General features: G+C 37.5%; 2 protein-coding genes across 4 annotated transcripts; both read left to right on the top strand.

Moving 5' to 3' along the window:
- Window positions 1-715: 715 nt before the first annotated feature.
- rad23ab (RAD23 homolog A, nucleotide excision repair protein b) lies at window positions 716-14,587 on the top strand. Its single transcript, XM_053513285.1, has 10 exons — window positions 716-886; window positions 2,472-2,553; window positions 2,796-2,875; window positions 3,456-4,027; window positions 4,832-4,878; window positions 4,970-5,097; window positions 7,739-7,838; window positions 12,088-12,248; window positions 12,327-12,467; window positions 13,922-14,587. The coding sequence occupies exons 1-10, from the start codon at window positions 818-820 to the stop codon at window positions 14,033-14,035; spliced, it is 1,494 nt and encodes a 497-aa protein (XP_053369260.1). The 5' UTR covers window positions 716-817; the 3' UTR covers window positions 14,036-14,587.
- Window positions 14,588-16,453: 1,866 nt separating this feature from the next.
- LOC128543411 (kelch-like protein 24) lies at window positions 16,454-20,130 on the top strand. 3 transcript variants are annotated; one of them, XM_053513826.1, is made up of 3 exons: window positions 16,454-17,441; window positions 17,754-18,162; window positions 19,821-20,130. In XM_053513826.1, the coding sequence occupies exons 1-3, from the start codon at window positions 16,454-16,456 to the stop codon at window positions 20,125-20,127; spliced, it is 1,704 nt and encodes a 567-aa protein (XP_053369801.1). In that variant the 3' UTR covers window positions 20,128-20,130. The 3 variants fall into 3 exon arrangements, with proteins under 3 accessions (XP_053369801.1, XP_053369803.1, XP_053369804.1); XM_053513828.1 differs by having other exon boundaries at window positions 16,457-17,441; window positions 17,754-18,108; XM_053513829.1 differs by having other exon boundaries at window positions 16,457-17,441; window positions 17,754-17,964.
- Window positions 20,131-20,170: the final 40 nt, after the last annotated feature.

The following is a 20,170-nucleotide window of genomic DNA, read 5'->3' on the forward strand; positions in this document are numbered from 1 at the left end:
GGCTAGTTTCATGTGCAGCATTTCTATATTTTTGCACTGGAGCTACTAGGCTATTGCTAACAAATTTTCTTAAATCTGTATACGCATAAATTACCTTGTTTAAAGTATGGCCACAGTGCTAAACACCATGCCACCTCATAAGTGGACTAACTATGGCAGATATTTCTCTAGGGCTCAGTTTGTGTGCCCTACAATGGTGTTAAATATGTGTCATCTAGGCTGTGCTCCCAACTCATGGATAAAGCATTCATTGTAAATTGGTGTACTTATTCAAGAGGATATTTGGTATTCTGGATATAAACAAATGTTATATAGTATCTATGTTGGGCTGTACATGGACACGTTTTGCGTTACTCTAAAAGCGGTAAGGGATTTGTGTGGACTTGTTTACTTAACATCACGAGCACTTTAACGTCATCGGAACAAATTGATTTCAGTTTGAATTATACCAATAGACTAAGTACACGATATGATAGACTACATTTTAGTATTAGATCTTAACAATCAATTTGAAGCCAATTGCTAAGCTGGCGCTTTCTGACAGGTCTCTGGTTACGTCTGTACACTTGAACTACCGTACTAAACAGTATCCTGTGATATTGTATGTGGCATGCTATTCTGGCATACTATTTAGTGGGCTAGTATGTTGATTCCGATATTGCGGTTGTCTCTGGCGGCCAGCAGGTGGCGCTGCACCACGTCGCCGTTTCACACACCGAAGAAAGCTGAGTCACATCTAAATGCCGCGGCTGCTGCTAACGCATACAGCGAAGGAGAGAGAATTTCTGTGTTTATTTCTTCTCGCTATTATTGAACCATGTTGACGATTACGCTGAAAACTCTACAACAGCAAACATTTAAAATAGAAATAGACGAAGAGCTGACGGTAAGTATAAGTTAGCTACCATTGTTCGAGTAAAATTTTTTTAGTGAGGCGTCTGGAAAAACAAGGGCCCTTAAAATTCCTGTTTTAAACTCGAGAGACATTAAATTGACATCCTGTATTAATAAAGTCAATGGAAATGCTGCTTTGTATTATTACTAACACACTAACTTTTGTACTCAGGAATGACCACGCACCATTATTGACACTAGACCAGGCTCCGTTAGAGGCGGAATTACAAATGACTTGCTAATGCACATGTAGTGCACACTACAGAGTGTTTAGAACGCTTTAACATCATATCCCGTATAGTGCACCAATACAGGAAGTAAAGAGATGTTTAGGATTAAGCCGTTGTAATGCCGTAACTGTTGAGGCATGTGTGTGTATTTAGCTGCTTTATAAAGCCACTCGTTAAACATAAAAAAAGGCCTATAAGTAAGATGAAAAGTTCATAAAACATTGTATGTTATTTATTTCTAATAACGATATAAATAATAAAGGTTTTCTTACACAGAAGCTCTCTCGTACAAATCTCAGACGGTTTTCGTGAGCAGACATTACAGAAGGATGAGATAATTATGTTGGTTACGTTAAGCTTATATGATTTAACGCCATTACGTCACACTAGTTCAATAAAAAACACAATATATAGATAAGTTACAGTCTTACCCCGGATGTAATCAGTTACTTAGGTAATTTGGTTTGTGAAGTTTGTTTAATTGATTTTGTGTTGGAGAGACAGGACTAGTGTAAGTTAGCTCACAATTGGCTGTGTCTGTTACTGCACTGAACAGCTGATCATGTAATGTCAACACATACACCACTTCACTGTTCAGTCTATATTGCTCTGCTTCATTGCACCATCCCTAATTTATTTATCATTGCACTATTTTATATTACACCCATATTTATTCTGCATATACTGTATCATACAGACATTCATATATGTATAGTTAATATATGTATATCTTATATGTATTATATGTATTCATATATGTATATCTTCTTGACCTGTCTTATTTACAGTACAGTGTTTGCCAATTTATACGGTATATATCCCTATATACTGTACGATATCCTTATTATCTACATGAATCACTCTCGCTCCCTGTACATACTCCCATTTACCACATTGGTTTTTATTGTAAATAGGCCACCTATGCACTTTTGGTTAAATGCTAACTGCATTTTATTGGCTTTGTACATGTACTTTGCACAATAACAATAAAGATGAATCCAATCTAATCTAAAAAAAAAGGGGGGGGGGGCTTAGGGCCACCAGTTTAGCACTTTGCATCATAAGTTTGATATAATTATAAGATATGATATAATTATAAGATTATATCGAGATATTATTGTTCATATATTCACATGTAATAATTTAGGCATGAAGTTTGCATTATGTTAAACAGGCAGCCGTAATAAAACCTAAAGAGGCAAATGCCAGAAATAAAACATGTCTTGGCTAAATTAAAAAAACAGTAATGTATTAATTTGATTTCTGACAAAACTATGCCTTTATAATCATTTTAATTTAACTAACTGTTAATAAATATTTGCGTTGCTGCTTGCTTTAATGTTTCAGGTACGAGCTCTTAAAGAGAAGATTGAATCTGAAAAGGGGCAGGATGCTTATCCTATAGCTGGACAGAAGCTCATCTATGCAGGTCAGAGACCCATCTTTTTGTGTCATTTTTGGAAACTTTACATTTGTCCTAAGTCATGGCTTTTTATTTGACTGTGAGTGTTGAATGTCCTTGCATTTAAGTTTCTGTTGATTGTGTAATTGATTTAATTTATTTATTCATTAGTTTTTTTGCATTTTTGTCACTGATTGTGTAAGTGATTTGCTTTGTTTAGCTTGATTTGGTTAATTACTTTTTTTTTTAAATCATTTTACTAATTTTAGGTAAAATCTTGAATGATGACATACCTTTAAAAGAATACAAAATAGAAGAGAAGAACTTTGTTGTGGTCATGGTAACTAAGGTAGGCCTTTTTCAGGTTGATATATGTTGATATATATTAATATGCACACACACACACACACACACACACACACACACACGCACACAGTTTCCCTATTGGATCGCTCACTCTATATAAAACAGGCAGTAAATATTAATACAACACACTGTTGTATTAAATTAAAACACAAATGCAATAACTTTCACCACTTCTTGCAAAGTTTTGTGCCACACTGTATAAACAGAAAGTTCTTTCAGTGCAGTGTCCTGATTCACCAGAGTAATACTCTGTTCAGTCACTAGGTGGTCCCCTGTAGCAGAGAAAAAAATGACTGCAAGTCATTGTGGTTAACTCAGCTGAAGCTATTGATAAATCTTTCATATCTTTATTTATCAATCATTACACTTGATTTCATACTCAACAATACTGTCAGTACCAGTAATGTTCAGAATTCCACATGAGAGCCAAATGCTCTAGAGGTTCATACTATTTATGGTTCTAGACTACTTGCCTACTGAACTACTTATCCATTGATTAAGGATGATTGCTTGCTAGCTGCCTTTACCACGATTTTGAACAAAGCTGTTTTATATCTCTGCAGCCAAAACCAGCAGCTTCTCCTGTGGTTGCTATTTCTCTCCCTGACCTTTCACCTCAGCCACTTTCTATACCCGCTCCTCCACCATCTGCCCCAGCAGCTCCAGAAATTACCCCAACCCCCACACCCACCTCTGCAACTACTCCTGTACACACTACTACAACTGCTCCAGCACCCACAATTACCCCAACAACTGTCCCTGAATCCACGGTCAACCCTACAACTGCCCCTGCACCCATAATCACTCCTGCTTCTGCCCCAGCACCTGCACTCACACCTGCACTCACACCTGCACCCACTCTTGTTGAACCAGCACAGTCTGTGGAGCCTCCCACTCCTCCGGTCTCAGCACTCCCTACTGCTGCTCCTGCTGCTGCCCCTACTTCTGTCCCTGCTTCTGTCCCTGCTTCTGTCCCTGCTTCTGTCCCTGCTGCTATCCCTGCTTCTGCCACTGCTGCCAGTGTGGAATTGGTGAAGACAGAGTGCTCAAGCACAGAGGGTGCATCTGCAGATGAGCCGCAGAGAGCTGAACCAGAGCAGCCATCAAACCCCACTGCTGCTCTCTCAGCTGCCAGGTATGAACTATGAATTAAATGTAAAAAAAAAAAATCCACATTGATAATGAAAAAGCTTTTTAAAGTTTATGTTGTATTAAAAAATATTTGAGTTTAATCTTTTGCCTAAAACTTTTTAAATCATTATGCTAGTTTATTTTAACGAGTTGGTTTCCTATATGACTCATACTCTTATTAAACTATCTTCTAATTTGGCCTAAGCACCATCTCTATTTAAACTGTGTGATACAGCAACACTCCAGTTCTTTTGTCAGTAATGTCTGTATAACCTCCACATCTGTCCACTGTAAAGCCAAGCTAAGTCTGTGCTGATACTGCACAGTGGAACTGCATCTGATAGCTGCTTGGCAATTATGGTCTTTGGTTTCGCATTTACTTTCTCCACTTTCTCATACTGGAGATCTTATTATTATGCTGTTGAATATTTTTTGAAAAGTTAAGAGTGCCCAAAAAAAATTATTGTTCTTTCGTTTTCATTCCTGATCATTATCACTTATGGTTGAAACTGCTTGTTTGTTTTTTTGTTTTCATTTTAAATGCCCCTGTCACTGTGTCAGACATAACTGTGTAGCTTCAGTGTGACACACAAAAAATAAGGACAATAAGTAACAGCACTAACCAAGGCATAAGTATGTCAGTATAAACATGCCTCATGTGTTGTAGAGTAAACATTTTCTTTTATCCCTTTAATTTGCACTGTGATATAACATATTAGGTGCGAAGTAAGGCTTGTAGTGCAATTAAAAGGTGATAAAGTTTATGTTGCTGAACTTCAAATTAGATTCTTTTTTATTTCCACTATAGCATTATGGATGAATTGGGCCTTCTGGAGGAAGCAGCATCAATACTTGGTATGCAAAGTGATTTTTTCAGTTTGGTAATTACAGAAAGATTATGAATACCGCTCTGACCTGTTGAATCATGTTTGATCATGTTGATTAGTCACAGGACAGGCATATGAGAATTTGGTGACAGAGATCATGTCCATGGGATATGAAAGGGAGCAGGTTGTCGCCGCCTTGAGAGCGAGCTACAACAATCCTGATCGAGCGGTGGAATACCTGCTCATGGTGAGAAACGCATCTTGTTTGGTGTGTCTTTAATGCTTAATTAGGTTGTTAAATAATTGTATCCTTTATACCACAGCACTGTTGAATTCTCAAATCTGATTTATCAGTAGGTGTTGTTAATTGTTTACAACACAACAGCTTTTATACCAGTTTATATTAAGGCACTGTTACGTGACCAGTTCTTTCCTCATAGCTCTGCAAGCCACATGACCTGGAAGCATACTTTACTGATTACGGCCACTCGTCTTGTTTTTCCTTAATTAATATTATTACTTAAGCTCTGGTTTTTGTGTGTCTTGTTGACAAGCTCTTCATGTGTGCTGTTTTGTTTAGCTCCTTGCACAGTGGTTTTGTATGTCTCATGTCACGGTCTTCTAGCTCTCACTTAGGATTCCTGCTTTAATTTAGTTTGTTTTGCAACAATTTGTGTAAAATTCCTAATTGCTTATTTATTTTTGTTTGTTTATGTGTTTATAGGTAAAATTGTACATGTAACAAGAATTACAATTTTATATTTATTTAGGTTCGAGTATTAGTGGTTTATTTGTCTTTAAGACATAATTACAGTTTTGTTATTCCATGAAATGAGCCTTGGGGTCTTCAGAGAAAAAACAGATGGCACTAAAACCTCTGTAGTACCATTGTGGTGATATTATTATTTAAAAATAAAAAAAAAATAATTAATTAAAAAGTGAATAAATCAAATAGTGCATATGTGTAGAATGTATGCTAAATGGATTTCTATGCAGCACATTAGCAAGAGTGACATGAAACAAAGTAAAATAAATGCAGATTAAATTGGGTTGTTAGATGACACACCCTGCGTGGGATTGGTACCCTGTCCAGGCTGTACTCTGCCTTGTGCCCTAAGCCTCCTGGGATAGGCTCTAGGTCCCGGCGACCCTAAGTACAGGATAAAGCGGTATAGAAGATGAGTGGGTGAGATGAGTGATGACACAGCTTGATATAAACTAACCTATTGTATTAAAGGAAACCTTTGTTCAGTTCTCTACCCTGTCTTCAGCTAAAAAAATCTGACTTTAACAAATCAGAATTTTGATACAAAGCCAGTTAGTTGTTCAGCCCCATTCGAAGGCCCCTTTTCCGACACAAATATGTCACCATTTCCATAATAACAGTTTAAGATAATCTAAGACTAATAGTAAATAGGTTAATATATTTATTTAATAAAGAATCAATCTGTTAAAATCTGTTATAATATACTGTAACTGATAACAACTACAGTGGGGCAAAAAGTATTTAGTCAGCCACCAATTGTGCAAGTTTTCCTACTTAAAACGATAAGATTAATTTTCATCATAGGTATACATCAACTATAAGAGACAAAATAAGAAAAAAAATTCCAGAAAATCACATTGTAGGATTGGTAATTGGTAAATTCATTGGTAAATTAAGTATTTGGTCACCTACAAACAAGCAAGATTTCTGGCTCTTACAGACCTGTAACTTCTTTAAGAGGCTCCTCTGTCCTCCATTCGTTACCTGGAATTAATGGCATCTGTTATCAGTATAAAAGACACCTATCCACAACCTCAAACAGGCATGCTCCAAACTCCACTATGGCCAAGACCAAAAAGCTGTCAAAGAACACCAGAAACAAAATTGTGGAGCTGGGACCAAAGTAACAGGCTAACAAGTAAAAGCTACTATCAGTAACACACTGTGCCACCAGGGACTCAAATCCTGCATTGACAGACATGTCCCCCTGTTTAAGCCAGTACATGTCCAGGCCCGTCTGAAGTTTGGATGATCCAGAAGAGGATTGGGAGAATGTCATATGGTCAGATAAAACCAAAATAGAACATTTTGGTAAAAATAAACACACCTAGCTAGAGTGGCCTAGCCAGTCTCAGTCTCCAGATCTCAGCCCCATAGAAAATCTTTAGAGGGAGTTGAAAGTCTGTGTTGCCCAGCGACAGCCCCAAAACATCACTGCTCTAGAGGAGATCTGCATGAAGGAATGGGCCAAAATACCAGCAACAGTGTGTAAAAACCTTACAGAAAAGGTTTGACCTCTGTTATTGTCAACCAAGGGTATATAACAAAGTACTGAGAGATGAAATTTTGTTAATGACCAAATACTTATTTTTCACTATAATTTGCAAATAAATTCTTTAAAAATGCTACAATGTAATTTTCTAGATTTTCTTTTCTTATTTTGTCTCTCAAAGTTGAGGTATACCTACTGTATGATGAAAATTACAGGCCTCTTTCATCTTATTAAGTGGGAGAACTTGCACAATTGGTGGCTGACTAAATATTACTTTTTTGCCCCACTGAATCTTTAATGTTTCATAACATTTAATGAAACTATAAATGTAATGAAGGCACATTTTTGTCTTTTAATAACATGCAAAAACATTGTAATCACTAGCAAATAGCTGTGGATTTAAAGAAACAATACTTCTGCTTACATGCTGTAATAAAAAAAAAAAAACTTTGAATGATAAGTCTGCATTGATAAGATGATAACTCTGCATTGTATGTCCCAAATCATAGCAACCTGTTGTTGATTATTGTCCTATAGATCAACACCTCAGAAGTTTTGTCCTTTACTAAATTTTGATTTCACTTCTGTAAACCGAGTGCATATATTTTGTATCAATTTGTGGCCTTAAAGGGTATTCCTGCTGAGACAGAGCAGCCTGCACAGGAACCAGTACCTGTGCAGCAACCTGCTGCAGAAACAGAGAGACCTCATCCTCCACCAGCAGCCACTGGTGAGTCTCCATATGCTTAGCCATATTCGCTTCTTAGCTGTCTAGTCAATATCCATAGTAATAAAGCTGTAAAAGTATGACCTGAATTCTGTATCTTTTTAATGCAAGCACATACTTCATATTTGTGAGCAAACATCTTACACTGTAAAAATAAAGTTTACAAGTAAAAAAAAAAAAAATGAAGTCCACTGTAAATGAAAAAGTATCAAAAAGATCAAAAAGTTTTAATCATTAATTATTTAAGTGTGTGTGTTTACTTGTGTGCCTTGCAATCGATTGGCCACCAATCCAGGGTGTACCTTGCCTCGTGCCTCGAGTCCTCTGGAAAAGGCTCTAGGCCCCCCATGACCCTGTACAGGATAACCAGTATAAAGAATGAATAAATTTTAGCTAGTTAACATGCATCCTTCATATCTGTAAACTAATTATAGCCAATATTGATAATACAGGGTATGCCAAGTATCAACTCTGTGAAACTAATCTTTTATCCATCATTGATGACCACAGTGATTACCTTTAACATAACTTGCAAAAATGGGTTTCTGATTCACAAACAATGGTTTTTCATTCGCAAGAACCTCATTAAACAGATTTTTTTTAAACTTTACTTTACATTTTTTACTAGCAATTTTGATTTTTACTTGCAGTGTAAGTGCTCTCAAATCTGCTTTACATGCTGCCATTAAAAATACAAGGAATTTACTGCATTAAAAGCATCTTGGGAGCATGTAGAGTATGTGTCCACAGGTTTCATGATTTAAGGATTTACATCAGTAAAAGTAAACTGAGTAGTTTTCATTAATTGGTCATGATTTATTAAAATTCTCATTTTGATAAATAATAGTATGTGATGCTTTAAAACAAAGAAAATGTACACTATGTTCCACTTTCCCAAAATACACTGTCCTAATCAAAGATTTTTGAACAGTGAGGACAATGATATTGTTTTTGCTAGACGATCGAGACACTTAAGTTTGATATCAGAAGAGGATTATGATAGTATCATAATTGAATTTTTAATTTCTTGATATTTTTAGTATCAAGTGACTGGAAAATATGACTTATAGGTGTTACTTGTTGCCCAGGCACTTTGTTAGATTGCTTAACAGCTTATAGCTCTGACTGTCTGCTATTGCTTTGAGCCCTGAGTTTTACCTGTGAAGACTTTTTTTTTTTTTTTTTTGTGTAAATGTTTGTGTAAATGATAAATCAACGTGAAGACCAGACTGTCAATGAGAGAAAAGAATGTTTTTTACCTAAATAAGAGAAAAAATCGATCAGTCAATTCACAAGCAATTGGCATAGCCAATTAAAAGTTTAAAAAAGAAAGGGACTAGGGTTGGGTATCGTTTAGGGTTTTTTCGATACCGGTGCCAAATCGACACTTTTAAAATGGTACCTGAACCGATACTTTACAAAAGCCACAAAATGATGGTGGATGACTCAAGAATAAATTTTTATTGAACAAAAAATGTAATGCTTAAAATTTAACAATATATTAAAAGTTTAAAGTATATTTGAATATACAGTGGAACCTCGGATTACGAGCTTAATTCGTTCCGGAAGCGGGCTCGTATTCCAAAACACTCGTAAACCAAATTTAATTTACCTATAGGAAATAATGGAAACTTAAATTATTCGTTCTACAGCCCCAAAAAATAAATACATAAATATAATTAATACAAAATATAAAGTAAAAATAAAACAAATTAACCTGTACTTTACCTTAAAAAAATTAAAAATAAATCCCGACAGATAAGGGTTTTCGTTTGTGCACGCAGGGTGTGTGTGTGGTTAAAATGTGCACGCACACACACACACACTAACGGATAGACCGTTTTTTAAACCGTTTAAAAATTAGCAAGGAACATTCCTAGTCACGATAGGCAACCTGAGAGGAGGGGGGCTGAAGGAGGGCTCGCTCGCATTTACGGCCCCCTTCTCTCAGGTTGCCAAACAAACACACAAATTCTCTGCCTTACACAGACACAAACACACACGCGCACTCAAAAACACTGCAAGCACTAAGACCCAGCAGGGGAGACGATAGGTCTCGGCTTTACAGCCCCCTTCTCTCAGGTTGCCAAATAAACACACAGACTTCTCTCTGTCGCGATTGTTTTCGAAGGCGAGGACCTGTTTAATTTGTTTTTTGTTGTTGTTTTACTTACAGCAGTGATCCTGTTAGTATGCGCAAACGCGAGTGTGACTAGGAATGTTCCTTGCTAAGGTTTTTAAAATGGTCTATCCGTTAAAGTGTGTTTGCGCGCACACACATCACACACACACACACACACACACACACACACACAGCATGTGTGTGTGTGTGTGTGTGTGTGTGTGTATTCACCCAGCCTGAGAGGCGATTACCTACAATTCTGTTGCAAGAGAGAGAAAAACCGTTGGCTTACTTGTGATGATGTTAAAAACGCTCGTTGTTAAAACAAGAAGCATGCGTGAAACATGATACTCGGTGCTCATAAACTAAGACAATGCTCGTTTTTCAAGTCAGAAATTATTAAAAATTGTTGCTCGTCTTGCGAAACACTCGTAAACCGCATTACTCGTAATCCGAGGTTCCACTGTTGTAGTACTATTAGTACTAGCAAGAAAGCTATAATTATAAACAGAATCCATGTTACATTTGTTAGCATGAATGCAAGATTTGCATTTTGCAATTAACATTACATTAGCCAGATAGTGCCAGCTGCTGTCCGCAATCTGTCAAACATGGTGCATCCCTCTGTTTTTAAGTTTATTTCTTGTGCTCTTAAATGTTTTATTAGATTCGACGTGTTTTCCCCTTTACACATAACTGCTGTAAAACATTTGCTGCACGTCGCGGTGTCTAAATCCTTTCTTGTGAAATATAGCCACACTTTCGACTGTTTAGTTTTAGGCATTTTAACGAAAGTTTAATTTAGCAAGCTAAGAGAACGGTAGACCGCCTGTTGCCGTCAGAGTGAGTGTAAAGTTAGCTGCTGCTTTCACGTGCATCTCGGAGGGTCTTATTTCCTGATGATTCGTGCTTTTATTTTTTTTTATTTAATCTACTAAACTTTTAATCTACAAAAATATATATGAATCCAGAGAACAAATATTTCAATTGACAGTTCAGGCATTTAAGTGGCACCGAAATGACGCACCGAAATTCGCGTTTTTGTTTCGGTTCGGTACATACCAGTTATATAGGTACCGGTGCCGTATTGTCACCGGTTTTCGGTACCCAACCCCAAAAGGGACCACTGGTGTTTTCGAGGACTTCCAAGAGTTGAAATATAAACACCTCCAAGATGAAAACCACTAAATAGCAGTAGAAATCAAAAGGCCAAATTAATAATTGATGATTTAAAGAGATGAGAAACAAATGTTCTGAAACCCAAGATTATCTATGTTACCTCTAAAGTTATTGAAGCACCAAATGATGTCTGCCAATTTACAAAGAAATCCATCCAATCTAATTGAAAGGGGCTTTATCGTGCAGTAAAAAAATGACCCAAAACACTGCTAACAAAACAAAAGACATCATCAGGGGGTAAAAAATAACAAACAACAATTTAAAGAAGCTGGTTTGGTGATCACTGGGTTACAAACTTGATACAGTTATCGCAACCAAGATAAATGCAACCAAATATTAAGTGTTATTTAAGTTATTTTAAGACTAACTTTTAATATACTTTTGCTGACAAAAATATAAAAATATAAGTCAAAGTATAAAAAGATAAAAAAAAAAATGAAACTGAAATTTCAATCCTTAGTCTTATTTTCATCTTTTGATTTTAAACTTAAATGTCTTCCATATATAGCAAAAACAAAACACAAAAAAATGGCCTTGCTAATAATTTCAGAGGGAAGTGGAGTGAGCAAAGGTAATGAGCCAGGACATTTTTAATGTCTCAGGTTTGCTTCTTTAGTGTTGTGTATTGGAGCTGTGAGCTGTGATTTCTCTGCATTAATCTGAATCCAGTTCTTTGGGTGAGACACTACACATCTCTTGATTAATCAACTACATCTAAGCAAAGTCGAGCTTACAATAAAGAGATGAATTCAAAGGCAAGAAACTTCATGTGATAAAAACTATGAAATATGTAAAAATATCTAGACATTAAAATATCTGATGAACACAATACATGTGTTGCACTTCAACAGTTTTCAATTTGCGCTAATGCTCAGTCTTGACTCTGGTCCACTGGTGCTTTGTTTGGGCCCGGGACACACTCCTGTACAGCCCTCTCTATACTGTAAACAGGTGCTACGCCTTCCCAGGCCCCACCCACTTCGGCTAACCCCCTGGAGTTCCTGAGGAACCAGCCGCAGTTCCATCAAATGCGTCAGATCATCCAGCAGAACCCGGCGCTTCTCCCTGCCTTGCTGCAGCAACTGGGCCGGGACAACCCTCAGCTCTTGCAGGTAATTGCTTCTCTGAACTTCATTTTTATGCACAACTGCTTGGCCTTCCATGTGCTGAGTGTTTAGTTCTGTTTATAGCAAATCACGCAGCACCAGGAGCGATTTGTGCAGATGCTTAATGAGCCACTGGGAGGTGAAGCAGAGGCTGCTGAGGCACAGGGAGCTGCTCACACTAACTACATCCAGGTCACGCAGCAGGAGAAAGAGGCCATTGAGAGGGTATGGCTGCTTTCATAATATTTATTCTTACCATTGAACTGTCTGATGAAATGTAGTGATGTGTCCTGCAAGGCCAAACATTGTACTTTTATACAAATGAACAAATATTTGATTCAATTAGCCTTTTTTTGGTAATGTTATATATATATATATATATATATATATATATATATGCAAAGGTATAACATATTATATATATATATATATATATATATATATATATATATATATAGTTATACCTTTGCAGACATTAAGGTAATAGTTGATCTATTCTGTAGTTTTACACTGCCGCTACAAGGCTGATTTAGCTAACTAGTAAGGAAGCTGATATCTACCAGAACTGTGCAAAGAGCATGCATTTTAAATAAATCATCTGTGTCAGTATAAACAATTGTATATAATTAAAATATTAATTGAAGAATTTAAGATGAAATACAACTAATATGTAAATTAATCTATATCAGCTGTATCATGTCTAACAGAAAAAATGTAGCCTTCCCTAACTGCGCCGTTGCTCATGCAAAAAAAAAAAAAAAAAGATTTCGCTCAGAGTAAAGCCAAGACTCGTTTTATCTTATTTTGCAATGTCACTTTGAATATGTTATAGATATGTGTGTGGAAAGCATGTCTTTAAGACCCTGAACAACTTAACCCAGTTCAAGGCAGGTTTGGGATCATTTAGGTATACAATGCACAATACGTTTATTTCTAGCTTGTCTGGTCAAACTCACCAAAAAGCCAATGTAGCACAAATTGCTAAAAAACTATTCTGTCAATTCTTCCCATGACAGAAAGGCATCAGAACTCCCAGTGTATCACAGCCTGCTGCGTAAAATACATAAAGGCAAATAGTTCAAGGTTGTGGATCTAGCCTCCAGATAATGCCCCAGATCTTTATCTGATTTAGCATCCATGGAATGTACCGGACAAACAAGTCTAATCCACAGAGGCCCCACCCCACAATACCCAATAGATTATGTCCCGGAGGTAAACAGCACATTTCCAGAGGTCCTGTGGAGCCAGAGCTACCCTCGTGGCACAAGGGGAATCTGCTAATACTGGAATAAATTTTTTGCATTTTAATGTGATGGTTAATCATTGTACATCGCCAAATATTGAGGATATCATCTTTAATTTAAAATCTTACATATATTTAATTACCCAGAATTGCGGGTGGGAAGAGCTTGAAAATGGGGGAGATGTTTGGTAAGGCCCCAAACATGGACGTTTCTGGTCCGTGCATTCTAATTGGAAAAATGCACTACCTCAAATTGGCATTCTAGGGCAGTTCATTTAAAACTAAGGACACTGAAATAATGCACATGTTAAAGATCTCTCAGACTTGAGCAAACTTTTGGAAAAATGAAATGTAATATGTGACCTTTAATATGAAGGAAATGTGTTACCCAAATACTTGGGTTGTTCACTCTTGTGTTTCTGTTTGTATTTTGCAGTTAAAAGCTTTGGGCTTCCCTGAGGGACTTGTCATTCAGGCTTATTTCGCCTGTGAAAAAAATGAGAACCTAGCAGCCAACTTCCTGCTCCAGCAGACCTTTGATGACGAGTGAATGTAACGTGGACTGAACCCCTAGGGGGTGATGGAGAGACTGAGAGTGCTAGTTTGTGTGTAGTGTGTGGTTGTGGCAGAATTTGAACAGAGAATTTCAATGTGACTGTGAGTACATTATGCTGGAGAAAAAAGCCATGTTGTGAATTACTCTAATATCAGACATCAGATTTCTGCCTGTATTAGACTATTTCACTTAGACAATAGGCTGTGTAACTCTGCTGCTGTTCTCGCCGAGTGTGCCGTGTGAACTTGCAGGTTTTTATCTCTGCTCTAAGTTATTGCAATTAAATCCTGCCAAGACCCAAAGACCCCTGAGTATGGTATCTCATCATGTCCTTACAGTATGTGTGGCACATGGTGTTGCTTTTTTGTTGATAATTTTCACAAATGCTCTCTAATCTATAGTCAAAAAAAGGGTTAAGGAACTGAATTTGTGATTATTGAAAATAACAAAGTACTACATGTCCAATAAATAGACAACAAATTATACTGAAACCCTACTCTTTGCCAAAAGTCTTGACAATGTGTGTCTCATCTAGGTATCTGAATAAACAGGGATACCAAAAACTTGTCTGAATTCTCATCCTAATTCAACTGCATGTAACTCTTTCAGTTTGCATGGGTCTATGTTTATGTACTAAAGGTCAAAATGATTTTATATATACAGGTAAATCTCAATACATTAGAATATCACTGGAAAATGTAGTTATTTTAGCAATTTAAAAAAGTGAAACTCATATTATATACTATACATTCATTACAAACAGACTAATATATTTCAAGTGTTTTATTTATTTTAATGTTTATTGTGGTTTGCAGCTAATGAAAACCCAAAATTCAGTATTTCATAAAATTACAGTACAGTGGAACTTCGGATTGCAAGAAACGCGGTTTGTGAATATTCCGCAACACGAGCAAAGATTTTTAATAGATTTTGACATGAAAAACAAACGTCTTGGTTTACGAGGACCGAGTTTCATGTATTACGCATGCGCTTCTTGTTTTGACACCTAGTATCAATGGTTTTTCTCTCTCGTGCGCTGCAGAATTGTGGGTAATCGTCTTAGTGCTCGTCTCTTACTGGTATAAACATGCGCGCGTGTACTGTTTACTATAACACTGTGACTACGTTTGTGCGTTATTTTTATGGGAAAATTTGATTTTGGTTTAATATGCACCATATTTACATAATTATCCAAAAAGATATTGTAGAAAAAGGTGCACAATCAACAGGGATAACCGCAGGACCACAGAGCTTTTAAATGATTGTGAAACGAAGCCCTGACAAGATTTTAGGGGAGATTCACAAGGACTGGACTGCAGCTGGAGTCAGCTACAACTGTCCCATCCCATGTGTAAAGCTACTCTTGAACCAGGGACAACGTCAAAGGCGTCTTACCTTGGCCAAGGATGAAAAGGGCTGGAGTGTAAAGTAAATTTTGCATTTCATTTGGAAATCAAGGTCCCAGAGTCTGGAGTAAGAGAGAAGAGGCACATCCAAGCTCTGTAAGGTCCAGTGTAAAGTTTGCAGTCTGTGTTCATTTGGGGATCCCTGTCATCTGCTGGTGTGGGTCCACTGTGTTTTATCAGATCCAAGGTCAATGCAGCCATCTACGAGGAGGTTTTAAAGCACTTTATGTTTCCATCTGCTGACCAGTTCTATGGGAATGTTGGTTTCATTTTCCAGCACATGGCACATGCAAAAAGTGCTAATACCTAGTTTTCAACATTTCTGTTAAAAACCTTTTTTTTTGGTCTCAAGTAATATTCTAATTTTCTAATTTGTAAGCCATAATCATCAAAATTGAAAGAAATAAATGCTTGAAATATATTAGTCTGTGTGTAATGAACCTGAGATGAGTTTTTGAATTGAGTTTCTGAAATAAATCTTAATAAAACTTTTTATGATATTCTTATATATATATATATATATAGTCATCTCTCTCTCTCTATATATATATATATATATATATATATATATGTATATATAACAAAATCAGCTAGATATTTTCTTACTTTTTTGTCATTTTTTCATTAATATACTATTATTGTATATTATTATTGTATAGTGCTTAATTCTCTACTTCTCTATGGGCATCTGCCAATTGCCTTAAATGTAAATGTGATTATTTGTAACAGGTGAGATGAATGGTGAAATGTTCTTAGCATTTACATTGCTAGGAATGCTGTTAATGTGACAGACATTTCCTGACATCTGTGGAACATGTCAGATGTTTATATACAAATAAGCAAAACACTTTTAACTGTTTCTCTCATCACATGGCTGTGGCTATATTTAGCCCTTGTTTTTCTCTTACATGGTTGCCCCACCCCTGGTGTCAGTGATAGAGGTTATAAATATTACAGAGAGCAGAGGTACCCCAAGCAACAAGGTTACCAGTGTTAGCTCAGAGCCATGGCTTGTGAAAACCAAGTGGCAGAGAGAAAACATTCAGATCCAGGGACTAAGGATAGTTTAATGACTGAAGCCAACAAAGAGGACATTTTGATCCATGAAGAGATCCAAGAGGATAGTGAAGATTTGGTACCAGATGCTGTTCTTCAAGTGGAGACAGCGACATTTTTTGTAAACCGAAAGCGACTGGCCCAACTGAGTCCCTACTTCCGAGCACTGTTTTTTGGAGGAGGGAGAGAGAGCAGCAAGAGGCACATTGAAATCAAAGGTGTAGATTTGGATCATTTTCGCAGTCTTATGGATTACACCCAGAACCTCAGATTACATCTTGACAGAAGAAACGTCCTGGGAGTTCTTGAAACTGCAAATTTTCTTCAGGTGGAAAAAGCCAGGCTTTTATGTTGCAAGTTCCTGGAGAGAGAGTTACACCTGAGCAACTGTTTGGGCATGATGGCCTATGCTTGGCAGCTAGGCTGTCTGGAGCTTTATGCTGCTGCTCGAGAAGTGGTTCTCACCCACCTGCCAGCTTTAGCTTCTGAGGAGGACTTTATGCACCTCTCTAAAGAGACCATTGCTGACCTTCTTGCTAGCGATGACCTTTTTGTACCACGGGAGGACCTGGCCTTTGAAGTTACTTTGCGCTGGGCAACATATGACCCTAGTCGTGAGGATGATTTCCTGGAGTTGGCAGGATTAGTTAGACCTGAGGATTTGAGTCTCCCATATATCACAGATCTTCTAACCAAGATGAAAAGTTCTGACCCTCGTGCCAAGCTTATCTATAAACTGAACGATCATATCCCCACCAGCTGGGCCATGGGCAGGTCAATGCCCAGAACTCGTTCAAGAGAGATGCTTTTTGTGCTTGGTGGATCTCATGAGCAGGACCAGCAGTCTCTTTATCAGTTCAACCCACGCAGTGGAAGGTGGCAGTCTTTGCCACCTTTACAAAGAAAATGCCTAACACAGTACTCAGTAGCAGCAGTAGGTAACAAAACTTTTTTACCACTCATTTTATATCTGACATGACATCACTGCTGTAGGTCTGTGGCTTTATATGAAAGCTTGTTTAGTCCACTGATGTCCAACCCTGCTCCAGGAGATCAACGCTCTTGCTGAATTAAGTTTTAACCCACCACAACATCGCTTTTATTTATTTAACTGGATCAGGTACATTAAAATTGGGATTGGAATCAAATATAGATGGTGAATGTTTCTCCGGAGCAGGATTGAAATCTGGTTCATGAACCATCTTAACTCCCATTTACTCAGACTGACCAACACCATCAACTTCTCCAAGGTAACAACATTGTGGTGACTGGTGGCTACTTCCGGGATGTTCTGTGGTACAGCGTGGACTGGGTTCGGATTTATGAGTGCAGCAACGAGCGCTGGGTGGATGGTCCAGCACTGCAGAAATCCAGGCACAGCCACTGTTCAGTGGCACTTGAGTTTCAGGTCTTTGTGTTGGGAGGCAGCATGGATGAGGGGCTTGTGCCTGATGTGGAGAGGTTAGTGCTGGGAGCAGACTGTTGGGACTCTGTTAGTCCCATGATACGGGCAGTAGAAAGAGCAGCTGCTGTTGCCATGGGATCCTGCATCTATGTGGCTTGTGGTTTGGATGAAAATGGAGAAGTATACAGTGGAATTCAGAGGTTTAAGACTGTGGTCAACCAGTGGGATGTAGTCTCCTATTCTCCATTTCCACGGTAAGGAAACCAAATTGTTGTATCTTGTCAGGTCAGCCACTGGAAATAACAGACAGGGGAAAAAAATTGTTTTATTTTTTTTTCATTCACTATTCTTCAGAGGAAGGAGGTCGGTACCTTTGTTGAACAATAGTGAATGAAATTGGGATACTTTTTATTATTGTGCTAACAAGATATTTAGTAATAATAGTAAGATATTTAGTAAAATAAGGTAAATGCTTATACAACAGAGCTATATTATGAGTTTTAGCATAGGAGGATGTACAGTGGGAGTTTTAAGCATAAGGGAAGGTATAGGAGGATTTGATATCTGGTAACCTTGGGGTGCACAAACCTGCAGGCTCGTACAGTTAATCAGTGTCCGTGAGAGTTTGAGTATAATTTGAGGATAATATAATATTCACGAAAGAGCTAGTAAGCTAACTAGCTTCTAACACAAGTCTGAAACCTGAATCCCTCTCTAACCATTTGGTGTGTGTGACAAGTGATTACTTATAATTAAGCCCAAGGACTATGACATCACTCTGAAAATGCTGTTTTAATAGTGTTGATCTCATAAATGTGTGAGGGTCCTCTTGTTCTAAGGATTTTTTTTTTTATATATATAATTGTTTTGGGGGGTCTTAACATGCTCAAAAACCCATGAAAATCGTACTGGAATCTGCTGCCATTAGGACACCTGCGTAGCTCATACACACTTGCACGTAAACATGTCAAAGCTAGCATACTTCCAAATCTGTGGAGCTGAACAATTTTAACTATGCCTGCATGGTCTTAAATCAACAGAAGGTTAAATATTTAGGATCATTTACAAAAGCATACAGTGGACACATTACATGCACTAGACTACACACACATCCTACACACATCATCATCGGCTCAAGCACTTGCGCCATCCTCTTGTGTGATATTGCTTAATTATACAAGTTAGTTCTGACCAAGTAATCTGACTGAATGAGAGACATCCCATGAGTGGTGATAACAGACGGTAACATCACAGAGATGTTTAACTATATGTATCCCTTAACTTCATGATCTATTAAAAAGAATTGTGTGAAAATTGATGAATAAGGTAATACGGTTATTAATTTTCAGAAGTTTGATTTGTCATAACATGATTACAGCAGGTGATGTATGAATAAGTGATTCCTCCTGGATTAAGTGGCGTTGCTAGTGTTGGGGTTAGTTCCTTCAGTGCTTCTGAGGCTAATGAGACAATGCTGTGGAATATGCTGTGCTTTGTGATTTATTAAATTATTTTCAGGTGACGTTAGCTAATACTTACATTTTAAGCTAATTAATACCTAACCAACTGTCCCTGGGTTCAATCCTAAATCCATAAATGGAAAGACTGTGCACTATGTAAGGTGGACAGTCACATGTTCTACACACCATGTAGTGCCCTTAAGAAAACGTTAGAGAGGGATTTAGAATTTAGCCGTGTGTTAGGAACTAGTTAGCCGTGAACCACAACATTAACACTTCAGGGGCAGTTAGGGATTCTTATGTGCGTTTTGCACTGGGATCCGATAAGTGACGTGCCTTTTGCCATCCAGAAATGGGTGGGACCATGGCAGACAGACATTGTGATATCACATGCAAAAGGTCAGTAATATTATTGTAGCGTTTTTTCTTCTTCTTCTTCTTCCCATACCTAGTTATGACCTTCTTACCACTGAACTCAATGGTGCCATCTATCTGCTTGGAGGTAAGGCTCTGCGGCTAGACATTGATACTGATGAGTGGACTATTCTGGATGAGGAACTTCTAGACAGAAAGTTCTTCACTGCCTGTTCTACTGTGAATGGACAAATCTACTTGATTAGTGAGAGAAAGTTTAACAAAGTTCATACAAACATGGTACTCTTTGACCCTTACACTGACACTTGTATAGAAATGACTGATGCAATACCATGTCCAGTCCCCATACGAGGTTATGTCACAGTTCGCTTAATGGACAGATGAAGCTGACCAGTTAAGTTACACTAATTTATTACAATAAAAAAAA

The sequence above is a fragment of the Clarias gariepinus genome, chromosome 15, assembly GCF_024256425.1.
Source record: "Clarias gariepinus isolate MV-2021 ecotype Netherlands chromosome 15, CGAR_prim_01v2, whole genome shotgun sequence".
Lineage (NCBI taxonomy): Eukaryota > Metazoa > Chordata > Actinopteri > Siluriformes > Clariidae > Clarias > Clarias gariepinus.